Source organism: Pristis pectinata, chromosome 19 (genome assembly GCF_009764475.1).
Source record: "Pristis pectinata isolate sPriPec2 chromosome 19, sPriPec2.1.pri, whole genome shotgun sequence".
NCBI classification, from domain to species: Eukaryota; Metazoa; Chordata; class Chondrichthyes; order Rhinopristiformes; family Pristidae; genus Pristis; species Pristis pectinata.
The window spans coordinates 32108129-32121491 of NC_067423.1; the positions used below are offsets into that span (position 1 = coordinate 32108129).

General features: G+C 39.2%; 1 protein-coding gene across 1 annotated transcript in view; it reads left to right on the forward strand.

Moving 5' to 3' along the window:
• The window catches only part of LOC127580574 (mucin-19-like), a 48869-nt gene that overhangs the window by 17038 nt on the left and 18468 nt on the right, over positions 1–13363 (forward strand). Inside the window, exons 14-29 of the mRNA XM_052034162.1 lie at positions 1590–1637; positions 2422–2478; positions 2894–2956; positions 3604–3645; positions 4679–4744; positions 5283–5336; positions 5920–5973; positions 8562–8621; positions 8851–8907; positions 9056–9115; positions 10631–10690; positions 10920–10976; positions 11125–11181; positions 12733–12792; positions 13022–13069; positions 13218–13274. Of these exons, the coding sequence (XP_051890122.1) occupies positions 1590–1637; positions 2422–2478; positions 2894–2956; positions 3604–3645; positions 4679–4744; positions 5283–5336; positions 5920–5973; positions 8562–8621; positions 8851–8907; positions 9056–9115; positions 10631–10690; positions 10920–10976; positions 11125–11181; positions 12733–12792; positions 13022–13069; positions 13218–13274 (900 nt within the window). The remainder of the gene's footprint in view (positions 1–1589; positions 1638–2421; positions 2479–2893; positions 2957–3603; positions 3646–4678; positions 4745–5282; positions 5337–5919; positions 5974–8561; positions 8622–8850; positions 8908–9055; positions 9116–10630; positions 10691–10919; positions 10977–11124; positions 11182–12732; positions 12793–13021; positions 13070–13217; positions 13275–13363) is intronic.

A 13363-nucleotide genomic window follows, 5' to 3' on the forward strand; every position in this document is an offset into this window, starting at 1 on the left:
GTGCAGAGTTGCACTAGTGTGCAACAAGGATGGTAGAAGCAGTTTCAATAACAATTTTTAAAATGAAATTACCACAAAGCTTGCAGGGATATTAGAAAGAACATGAGAGATGGATTAGATTCAAAGAATTATAAATGAATAATGGTCTAAAGCACCCCAGTTTCTGCAGTATCTTGCAATGGGTTTTTTGAACAGGGTAATCTTAAAAACCAACAGCAAACATGGTGAAGACAGAAAGAAAGAAAGCACCAAATTTTTTCTGGGAATTTACTATTTGTATCTTGAAGTGTTTGCAGCTGAGTAGTTTGTAGTATGACATCCCACTTCAGAGACTGCAGTTTCAGTCTAGATAGTGCTTTGACACAGGACAGGGAAAGGGCAGCATTACTCAAAGTGGGTTTTTCTGCCTCAGTTTTGAGGTTAGGACTTTGAGTGTGCTGTAGTGGATGTACAAAGTCTTGTGGCAAAATATGTAAAAAAAAAGGAAAATCTCTGCACCTCAGAATGAAAGAGGCTTATTTCTACATTGCACAATGACCTTTAATCTGGGTAATATCTGCTGAATTTGCCAGTCGTTCAAAATCTACTGGTCAGGATGGAAGAAATAATTGTCAGTGCTTTTGTTTCTCTTTAGAAGAAACGTCTACAACCACTTCCACAACTGGTGAGTGTTGCCTCTTTCAATAAACATTTGCAAATCTTTTTAACATAAATTCGCTCTCCCATTTTCAACTTCTTTGCATTCCTCTTTGAGAACATTTGTTCCACTTAGGTAGACAGAATAAAACTGCACTTGCAGTACGTTTCAGTTTTGTTCAACACAACTTGAATGCCTTAATCATTTTTCAGAAGAAGGCAATGTTCTCAATGATTGCTCAGCTTTCTGACTGTCAGTTCCAGCTGTGCAACAGTATGCTGAATGAAGTTAACACTCACACTCACTACATAATACTCATTTGTTGATGGATCAGCACTGCTGTGGTAGATGTACAAAATCTTGTGACAAAATTTATAAAAGAACAGTCAAGTCCCTCCACCACCCTGAATAACAATGATTGAACCAACATTTTCCAGAAAATATTTTTAGCCACTATAAGCATGATTGTTTATGCAATGAAGAAGTGTATAAATTAGTTGCAGTGAACTGTACATTTCCACAGTGACCATATTTCAGAACAATTTCTTGGTTGGAAATCCTTGGTGGTTTCAAAGATGGTAAGGAATGAAAGAGGCTTCTCCCTACTTTGTACAATCTCTTTACCATTGTGCAATATTTGCTGAATTTGCCAATTGTTCAAACCCTACAATTCACAATGGATGAAATAATTGTCAATGTTTTCATTTCTCTTTAGAAGAAACATCAACAACCACCAGCACAACTGAATCCACAAGCACTTCCACAACTAGTGAGTGTTGCCTTTTTCAATGAACATTTGCAGATCTTTTTAGCACATTCACTATCTCATTTTCAGCTCCATAGCATTCCTCTTCGAAAACATTTCTTCCATTTAGGTAGACAGTGAAAAACTGCACTTGCAATACATATAATTTTTGTTCAACACAACTTGAATGTCTTTATTATTTTTCAGAGGAAACAACTACCACTGTGACACCAATTACCACTACCTCCACAACTGGTAAGTATTCACCACTATCAATCTGTTATTGCCAGCCATTAGGTTCACTCATTCAATTTCAACTTTGATTTGCCTTCAATAAAATTCCATTCATTTGCCCTTTTAGAACCTGAATGTGATAACCAACAGAGAGCCTTGGTTATTGGCCTTAATGTTGAATGAAGAATTCTGCAAATTATTTCTGCAGAAGTGAATTGGAATCCTCTTCTTCAAATGATGGCTACTAAAATCAGTGACTGTGTTAACCTGAGTAAAATGTCACTCAATAGTATTTAAGACCTGAAACTAGAATTCATAATGGTTGTAACCATTTGATCGGATCCATCTAGTTACACCATACTGAGCTGCACTGAAGTCTTGAGAGGGAATAAAAGTTTAGAATAAGGGGGACAGGGCTCTACAATGTTGCTGCTGTTGCACCTCCATCTCTGATAGTTCGTAGTGATGGGAATTATTTTTTCCATGTCTAAATTGTCTTTATGATCTCAAAGATTCCTCAGCATTTTGACTGTCAGTTCCAACTGGACAACAGTATGCTGAATGAGGCTAACACTCATGCTTACTGCATGATATTCATTTGATGTAAAGTTGTTTGTGATGCAGATAAATTACCCAGTAATTGATATTGCTGGATAGAGTCTGATGGTAAATTTGGAGTCACTTGCTAAAATTATTTTGCACAATCTCTTTTATTCCATACAATAAATGTTGATTCTGTTACCCATATCTCAATCGAGTCATTCTTCAAGTTGAATGTAATGGTTGTGAATGCTTTTATTTACAGAAGAAACAACAACCACAGAGACAACCACAACTGAATCTACCACCAGTTTCACAACAGGTGAGTGATGTCTTCTCTCAATATTTATTAACAGATATTTGACCACAACTATGTTTATATACTCTTCCAGTTTGTGTGTTGCAAATGACCTTTCTCAGCATTGCTTCACATGTCACAATTTCAGCTGAACAGATCATTGTATTCACACACCTGAATCTTGACAATTCAAAGTAGATTGGTGTTTTAGTGCAGCGTAGATGAAGGACTGCAATGCCCAAAGTACATTCTGAATGGGCTTCCTATTCATACTCACCTAATGATGCTGATTTGATGCAGAGTTTGCTTGTGATACAGATGAAGCAGCCAAAATATTCTTTCTGGATGGAGTGTGCAATATACGCTGATACTCTCACTACTCTCTCAAATGTGCATTGTTTAAATTGAATGTAATGGCTGTGTATACATTTGTTTACAGAGGAAACAATAACAACAACAGCACTGACAACCACAACTGAATCTACCACTAGTTCTACAACTGGTAAGTGATACCTTCTTTCAATGTACATTAACAGGCTTTGCTTAACACAGCTATACTCATATGCACCACAAGCTCAACTGGTGAGTGATACCTTCTTTCAAGGCCTTTATCCTCCTTGCTTCAAGGTTTGAAATTTCATCTCAGTAGCTCATGCTATGAAAACCCACCAGAGTCTTATGGGTTCAGTCCAGATGTGCTCTGCCACAGGACAAAGGAATGGCAGCACTGCCTGCAGTGTGTTCTTCTGCCTCAGTTGTTAGGCTGGTTGTGTGCTGCAGTGTATGTATAAAATCTTGTGGCAAAATTTATAAAAGAACAGTATGTCTCTCCACCACCCTGACTAATAACAATGATTGAAGCATAGTTTTCCAGAAAATGTTATTTAATTTCTTTTAACATTGCTGTTTATGCAATAAAGAAGTGCATAAATTGGTTGCAGTGTTCTCTACATTTAAGCAGTGACCATATTTCAGGGCAATTTCTATGCTGAAAATACATTACAATTTAAAAGCTGATAAGGAATGAAGGGGGCTTATTTCTACTTTGTACAATCTCTTTTACATTGTGCAATATATGCCAAATTTGCAGTTCAAAATCAATGATTCAAGATGAATGAAATAATTGTCAATTCTTTTGTTTCTCTTTAGAAGAAACATCTACAACCACCAGTACAACCGAATCCACAACTGGTGAGTGATGCCTTTTTCAATTAACCTTTGCTAATTTTTTTAACACAAGTTCACTCTCCCATTTTCAGCTCCATTGCATTTGTCTTCCCAGAACACTTTTTCCCCATTTAGGTAGACAGAGTACATCTGCATTTGAAATAAAGATCACCATTGTTCAAAACAACTTAAATATCTTTATGATTTTCCAGAAGAAGCAACTACCATGTTGAAACTAAGCACCACTACCTCCACATTGGAGAGAGATTACCTTTGTCTGTGTTATGACCAGCCATTTGATTCATTTGTTCAATTTTAACTTTTACTCACCTTCAATGAAATTCCATTTATTTGTCACTTTTGCACTTCAGAATGATTCCCAAAAGAGGGCATTGGTTATAGGTCAAAATATTGAATGAAGAATTCTGCAAATTATTTCTGCAGAAATTAATTGGACTCCTCTTCTTCATACGCTGGCTGCTAAAATCAACGAGACTGGTTAGCCTTAGTAAAACGTCATTCATGGATATTTAAATCATGAAACTAGAATTCAAATTGCAATGGTCTTTTGGTCTTTTGACCAAATCTTTTGGTCATTACCATGAACATTTCCTCACACTACACTGAGCTGTAGTGGGGTTTTGAGAGGGAGCTAAAACTGAGAATAAGGGCTGCAGGACTCCACAATCTTGTTGCTGCTGCATCTACACCTGTGATAGTTTGTTGTGAGGGGAATTATTTCTTTGCATCTCTAAACTGTCATTATGTTTTCAATGACTCCTCAGCATTGTGACTGTCAGTTTGAAATGAACAACAGTATGCTGAATGAGGCTTGTGCTCATTGTATGATATTCCTTTCATGTGGATTTTGTGATTCAGATAAAACACCCACTAAATATTATTGCTGGATAGTTTTATTATAAATTTGGCATCACTTGATAAAATCCTTTTCCGCAATCTGTTTAATCTGTACAACAAATGTTGATTTCATTACTTGTGTCTCAATTGAGTAATTCTTCAAGTTGAATGTAATGGCATTGTATACATTTGTTTACAGAGGAAACAACTACAACAACACCAACACCAACGACCACAACAGAGTCTACTACCAGTTCCACAACTGGTGAGTGATACCTCCTCTCAATATTTATCAACAGATATTCGACAAAACTATGCTTATATACTCTTTAAGCTTGTTTGTTGTAACTGACGTTTATCAGCCTTTTTTCATGCATCACAGTTTTAGCTGGCAGATCATGGAATGTTATCGAATTCTAGAGTCTTGAGGATTCAAAATAATTGCTCTTTTAGTGAGCACAGGGGAAGGGCTGCAATGCCCGCAGTACACTCTGCTGTCTAAATTGTCTTTATGTTTTCAATGATCCCTTAGTATTATTTCACACCGTGCAAACTGAACACCAATATGCTGAACTGAGTTCCAATTCAAACTCACCCAGTGATGATTATTTGATGCAGAGTTGGCTTGTGCTGCAAATATTATTGCTGGATGTAGTGTTGATTATAAATTTGCAGTGATTTTGTTGCTATTATTTTGCACAGTTTCTTTTAGTTTGTGCAATATACACTGATTCTGTTACTCCTCTCTCAAATGTGTCATTGTTCAAGTTGACTTTAGTGGCCATTTATGCACTTTTTTACAGAAGAAACAACATCACCGACAACCACAACTGAAACTACCACCAGTTCCACAACTGGTGAGTGACACCTATCTCTCAATATACACCAACAACTTTTTTTTTGATCACAACTATGCTTATACAAACCACAACAGACCTGCTTCAAGTCTGTGATATCCCATTTCAGAGCCTTGTGTGTTCCATCTAGATGGTGCTGTGTCACAGGACAAGGGAAGGGTGGCACTGCCTGAAGTGTGGTCTTCTGCCTCAGTTATTAGGCTGGTTCTGTGAATGTGTGTGGTGGATATACAAAACCTTGTGGCAAAATTTATAAAAGAACGGTAAAATCTCTCCAACAGCCTGACTAATAACAATGATTGAACGAACATTTTTCAGAAAATATTATTTAGTCACTATAAGCATGACTGTTTATGCAGTGAAGAGGCGCATAAATTGGTTGCAGTGTTCCCTACATTAAAGCAGTGACTGTGTTTCAGAACAACGTCTTGGCTGAAAATACTTGAAAGATTTTAAGGAATGAAAGAGGCTTATCTCTGCACAATTTATCTTACATTGTGCTATATTGGCTGAATTTGCAGTTGTTAAAAATCAGTGATTCAAGATGAATGAAATAATTGTCAATGCTTTTGTTTCTCTTTAGGAGAAACATCTACAATCACCAGTACAACTGAGTCCACAACCACTTCTACAACTGGTGAGTGATGCCTTTTTTAATTAACATTTGCAGATCTTTTTAACATGAGTTCATTCTCCCATTTTGAGCTTTATTGCATTCCTCTTCCAGAACATTTTTTTCCATTTAGTTAGACAAAGTACATCTGCACTTGCAATAAAGATAACTTTTGTTCAAAACAATTTGAATTCCTTTATTATTTTTCAGAAGAAGTGACTACCTCTGTGACACCAAGCACCACAACCTCCACAACAGGTGAATGATACCCTCTGTCAGAGTGTTAACAGCCATTAGGTTCAGTCATTCAATTTCAATTTTCACTCACCTTCAGTCAAAATTTCATTCATGTGTCCTTTTAGCACTTCAGTATGATTCCCAGTAGAGGGCAGAAGTTACTGGTCTAAATATTGAGTGAAGAATTCTGCATTATTATCACTGAAGTTAACTGGAATCCTCTTCTTCAAATGATGGCTACAAAAATCAGTGAGACTGTGTGAACCTGAGTAAAATGTCATTCATGGATATTTAAATCATGAAACTAAACTTCAAATTGCAATGGCAGCAGCCTTTTGGTCATTGCCATGAATAGCTTGTTACACCACAATGAGCTGTGCTGAAGTCTTGAGTGAGAATCAAAACTGAGAATAAGGGCTGCAGGGCTCCATAGTGTTGTTGCTGCTGCATCTCCACCTGTGATAGTTTGGAGTGATGGGAATTATTTACTGAATGTCTAATCTGTCTTCATATTTTCTGTGATTCCTCAGCATTATGTATGTCAGTTCCAGCTGAACAACAGTATGCTGAATGGGGCTAACACTCATGCTCACTAGATGATATTCATTTGATATAGAGTTTGTTTGTGGTGCAGGTAAATTACCCAGTAAATATTATTGCTGGATAGAGTCTGATTTTAAATTTGGAGTCACTTGCTAAAATTACTTTGCACATAGAGAAATAAAGGACTGCAGATGCTGGAATCTAGAAGGAAAACACTATGATGCTGGAGAACTCTAGCAATTTGGCTCAGGCCAGGCAGCTTCCGTGGAGAAAAGCAGGCGGTCAACATTTCGGGTCAGGACCCTTCTTCAGGACTGAAGATAGGAAAAGGGGAAGCCAAATATATGGGAGGGAAAAGCACAGCAGTGATAGGTGGACAAAAGAGGGGAGGTGGGGTGGGCACAAGGTGGTGACAGGCAGATGCAGGTAAGAGATAATGATAGGCAGGTGTGGGGGAGGAGGGGAAAGCAGACCCACCGGGGGATGGGTCAAAGGTGAGGAGAGAAAAAAAGGGGGTAGAAAAAAGAGAGAGAGGCTGGGAAAGGGAAGGAGAAGAAGCATAGTGGGGCGGGGGGGGGGGTTGTGGGGAAGTGGGGTGGGGATTACTTAAAGTGGGAGAATTCAATATTCATGTCATTAGGCTGCAAGGTTCCAAGATGGAAAATGAGGTACTGTTCCTTCAGTTTGCGCTTAGAATTCTCCTGGCAGTGGAGGAGGCTGAGGACTGACATATCAGTGATAGTGTGGGAGGGGGAGTTGAAGTGACTGGCAAATGGGAGATGCAGATCGCGGTTACGGACAGAGCGCAGGTGTTCTACAAAACAGTCACTTAGTCTGCGTTTGGTCTCACCAATGTAGAGGAGGCCACACTTGGAGCACCAAATGCAGTAGATGATATTAAGGGAGGTGCAGGTAAATCTCTTTCTCACCTGAAAGGACTGTTTGGATCACTGGATGGAGGTGGTGTAGGGGCAGGTGTTGCACCTATGGCAGGGGCAGTGGAAAGTTCCCAGGGTGGGAGAGGGATGGGTGGTGGGGGGGGTGTGCAGGAGGAGTGAACTAGGGAGTCACAGAAGGAGCGGTCCCTGCAAAAGGTAGAAAGGGGTTGGGAGGGGAAGATGTGCTTGGTGGTGGGGTCCTGTTGGAGATGGCGGAAGTGGTGGAGAATGATGTGTTGGATATGTAGGCTGGTGGGATTGAAATGTGAGGACAAGGGGGACCCTATCCTTGTTGGGTCTGCGAGCGGTGCGGTGAGAGCAGAGGTGCTGGAAATGACCAACTTCTTTTCTAACCGGATCTTCCCCCCGACTGTGGTCGAGAGAGTTCACACCAGTATCTCTGCCATTTCCCGCACCTCTGCTCTCCCACCCACCCTTCCCTTGGTTCATTCATCACAGTTTCAGCTGAGCAGATCATGGAATGTTATCACACACCAGAGTCCTGAGGATTCAAAGTAGATTGTTGCTTAAGTGCAGCACAGAGGAAGGGCTGCAATTGCCAAAGTATGTTCTGTGTCTAAATTGTCTTCAGGTTTTCAATGATTCCTTAGCATAAAACTGCTGTTGCAAACTGAACTGCAGTATGCTGCATGGGGTTCATATTCATACTACCAAATTATAGTCATTTGACATAGAGTTTCCTAGACATGCAGATGAAGCACCCAAGAAATATTCTTTCTGGATGGAATGTGATCAGATGTTTGCAGTGACTTTGCTGATATTAATTTGCACAATCTCTTTTACTTTGTGCAATATATGCTGATACTCTTACTACTCTCTCAAATTTGTGATTATTCCAGTTGTATGTAAGGCCTTTTATATGTTTGTTTACAGAAGAAACAACGACACCAACACCAACGACCACAACTGAATCCACCACCAGTTCCACAACTGGTGAGTGATACCTCCTCTCAATAGACCCCAACATGTTTTTTTAATCAGAACTGTGCTCATACACACTGCAAGCTCATGTTCAGTAACTGCCCATGAACCTCCTTGCTTCAAGTCTTGCAATTTCAACTCACTAGCTCATGGAACAGCATTTGCAGATGGAGCAGCACTGCTGGAGTAGATTAGGTGCAGATTTGCTTCTTGTGTTCTAAATGCCTTTATTATTTTGCAGAAGAACCAACCACCACGGTGACGCCAAGCACCACTTCCACCACTACCTCCACAACAGGTGAGCGATCACCACTCTCAGTTTGTTATTACTTCATCCACTGTCAATCTCTTTTAATTTGTGCAATATACGCTGATTATGTTATTACAGTCTCAAATGTGTCATCGCTCAAATTGAATGTAATAGCCATAAATGAATTTGTTTACAGAAGAAACAACAACACCAATACCGATGACCACAACTGAATCTACCACCAGTTCCACAACTGGTAAGTGATGCCTACTCTCAGTGTACACTGACAGGTTTTTTTTTTCACAGCTATGCTCATATACAGCACAAGCTCATGTGTAGTAACTGGCCTTTATCCTCCTTGCTTCAAGAGTAGCTGGTGGCTTGATATCCCACTTCAGAGTCTGGTGGGTTCAATCCAGATGGTGCTCCGGCACAGGACAAGAGGTGGGCAGCACTGCCCAAAGTTCACTTTCAGCTTCCGCTTGCCTTCAATAAAATTCCATTCATTTTTACTTTCAACACTTCAGTATCATTCCCATAGAGGTCATTAGTTACTGGACTCAATATTGAATGAGGAATTCTCTGGATTATTTTCACGGAAATCAATTGGAATCCTCTTCTTCAAATATGACTCAAAAAATCAGCGGGATTTTTTTACCCTGAGTAAATTTTCACTCATGGATATTTATATCACAAAACTAAAGTTCAAATTGCAATGCTAGTTGCCATTTGGTCTTTGCTGTGAACATCTATATACACCACAATGAGCTGCACTGAGGTCGTGATAGGGATCCAAACTGAGAATAAGGGCTGCAGGGCACTACAGTATTGTTGCTGCTGCATATCCACCTGTGGTAGTTTGTAGTGATGGGGATTATTTTTCCATGACCAATCTGTCTTCATCTTTTCCATGATTCCTCAGCATTATGACTGTCCGTTCCAACTGGACAACAGTATGCTGATTGAGGCTAAGACTCATGCACATACTCTTACTACTCTCTCAAATTTGTGCAGCACAGAGGAAGGGCTAAAATCACTTGCTAAAATTACTATGCACATTCTCCTTTAATCCTTACAATAAATGTCTATTCTGTTGCTCCTGTCTCAATGGAATCATTTTTCAAATTGAATGCAATGGTCATCGATCCTTTTATTTCCAAAGAAACAACAACCACAGAGACAACTACAACTGAGTCTACTACCAGTTCCACAACTGGTGAGTGATGTCTTCTCTCAATATTGACTGAAAGATATATTAATGCAGCTACATTTATAAACCTTATAATTTGTGTGTGTAACTGACCATGATCAGCCTTGCTTCATCTGTCGCAATTTTAGCTAAGCACCTCATGGAATGTTATCACATAGCCAAGTCTTGAGGATCCAAAGCAGATTGGTACTTTAGTGCAGAACAGAGGAAGGACTGCAATGGCCAAAGTATATTCTGCTGTCTAAGTTCTCTTCATGTTTTCAATGATTCCACATCATTATAACTGGCGGTGCAATCTGGACTGTAGTATGCCGAATGGAGTTCCTATTCATACTCACCAAATGATAATAATTTTACATGGAGTTTCCCAGTGCTGCAGATGAGAAACTCAAGAAATATTCTTTCTGGATGGAGTGTGATCAGATATTTGCAGTGATTTTGCTGAAATTAATCTGCACACACTCTTTTAATTTGTGCCATATATGCTGATACTCTTACTACTCTCTCAAATTTGTCATAGTTCCAGTTAAATGTAATGGCCGTGTATACATTTGTTTACAGAAGAAACAACCACAACAACACCGACGACCACAACTGAATCCACCACCAGTTCCACAACTGGTGAGTGATACCTCCTCTCAATGTACACCAACATGTTTTTTCAATCAGAACTGTGCTCATACACACTGCAAGCTCATGTTCAGTAACTGGCCTTGAACCTCCTTGTTTCAAGTCTTGCAATTTCAGCTCACTAGCCCATGGAACAGCATTTGCAGATGGAGCAGCACTGCTGGAGTAGATTAGGTGCAGATTTGCTTCTTGTGTTTTGAATGCCTTTATTACTTTGCAGAAGAAACAATCACCACAGTGACACCAAGCACCACTTCCACCACTACCTCCACAACAGGTGAGTGATCACCACTCTCAGTTTGTTATTGCTTCATCCACTGTCAATCTCTTTTAATTTGTGCAATATATGCTGATTCCATTATTACTCTCTCCAAAGTGTTATCTTTCAAGTTGAATGTAATGGCCATTAATGAATTTGTTTGCAGAAGAAACAACAACAACACCAACGACCACAACTGAATCCACCACCAGTCCCACAACTAGTAAGTGATGCCTTCTCTCAATGTAGACTAACATTTTTTTCTTATCACAGCTATGGTCATATGCACAAGCATATGTATGGCATCTGGCCTTTATCCTCCTTGCTTCAAGTCGTGCAATTTCATCACAGTAGCTTGTGGCATTACATCCCATTTCTGTGTCTTGTGGGTTGAATCTAGATGGTGGTCCTTCATAGTATAAGAGAAGGGCAGCACTGGCCAAAGTTCAATTTCAGCTGTGCTCACTTTCAATGAAAATTCCATTCATTTGCCCTTTCAGCACTTCAGGATGATTCCCAATTTGAGGGCATTGGTTATTGGTCTAAAAATTGATTGAGGAATTCTACAAATTATTTGTACAGAAATTAATTGGAATCCTCTTCTTCAAAGGATGACTACTAAAATCAGTGAGACTGAATAAAAAGTCATTCATTTAATCATGAATCTAAAATTCAAATTGCAATGGTAGTAGCCTTTTGGTCATTGCCATGAACATCTCATTATACCACAGTGAGCTGCACTGAGGACTTGAGATGAAATCAGAACTGAGAATAAGGGCTGCAGGGCTCTACAGCGTTGCTGCTGTGATAGTTTTGAGTGATGGAAGTTATGTTCTCTATGTCTAACCTATCTTCATGTTTTCCATCATGCCTCAGTATTATGTCTGTTAGTTCCAACTGGACAACAGTATGCTGAATGAGGCTAACACTCATGCTCACTGCATGATATTCATTCGATGTAGAGTTTGTTTGTGGTGCAGATAAAATAACCAGTAAATATTATTACTGGATAGAGTCTGATTTTAAATTTGGAGTCACTTGCTAAAATTACTATGCACATTCTCTTTTAATCCATACAATAAATGTTGATTCTGTTACTCCTGTCTCAATGGAGTCATTTTTCAAATTGAAAGCAATGGTCATCAATGCTTTTATTTTCCAAAAGAAACAACAACCACAGAGACAACTAAAACTGAGTCCACTACCAGTTCCACAACTGGTGAGTGATTCCTTCTCTCAATATTTACTAAAAGATATATTAATACAGCTACATTTATAAACCCTATAAATTTGTGTGTGTAACTGACCATGATCAGCCTTGCTTCATCTGTCGCAATTTCAGCTGAGCATGTCATGGAACGTTACCGCATGCCCAAGTCTTGAGGATCCAACGCAGATTGGTACTTTAGTGCAGCACAGAGGAAGGGCTGCAATGCCCTAAGTATATTCTGCTGTCTAAATTCTCTTTATGTTTTCAATGATTCCTCAGCATTATAACTGGCGGTGCAAACTGGACTGCAGTATGCTGAATGGAGTTCCTATTCATACTCACCAAATTATAGTCGTTTTACACAGAGTTTCCCAGGCTGCAGATGAAAAACCCAAGAAATATTCTTTCTGGATGGAGTGTGATCAGATATTTGCAGTGATTTTGCTGAAATTAATCTGCACACGCTCTTTTAATTTGTGCCATATATGCTGATACTCTTACTACTCTCTCAAATTTGTCATAGTTCCAGTTAAATGTAATGGCCGTGTATACATTTGTTTACAGAAGAAACAACCACAACAACGCCGACGACCACAACTGAATCCACCACCAGTTCCACAACTGGTGAGTGATACCTCCTCTCAATGTACACCAACATGTTTTTTCAATCAGAACTGTGCTCATACACACTGCAAGCTCATGTTCAGTAACTGGCCTTGAACCTCCTTGTTTCAAGTCTTGCAATTTCAACTCACTAGCTCATGGAACAGCATTTGCAGATGGAGCAGCACTGCTGGAGTAGATTAGGTACAGATTTGCTTCTTGTGTTTTGAATGCCTTTATTATTTTGCAGAAGAAACAAACTCCACAGTGACACCAAGCACCACTTCCACCACAGCAGGTGAGTGATCGCCTGTGTCGGTTTGTTATTACTTCATCCACTGTCAATCTCTTTTAATTTGTGCAATATATGCTATTTCCGTTATTACTCTCTCAAATGTGTCATCTTTCAATTTGAACGTAATGGCAATTAATGAACTTGTTTACAGAGGAAACAACAACAAAACCAACGACCACAACTGAATCTACTGCCAGTTCTACAACTGGTAAGTGATGTCTTCTCTCAATGTAGACTAACTGACTTTTCTTCTCATAGCAATGCTAAGATACATCACAAGCACATGTACAGTATCTG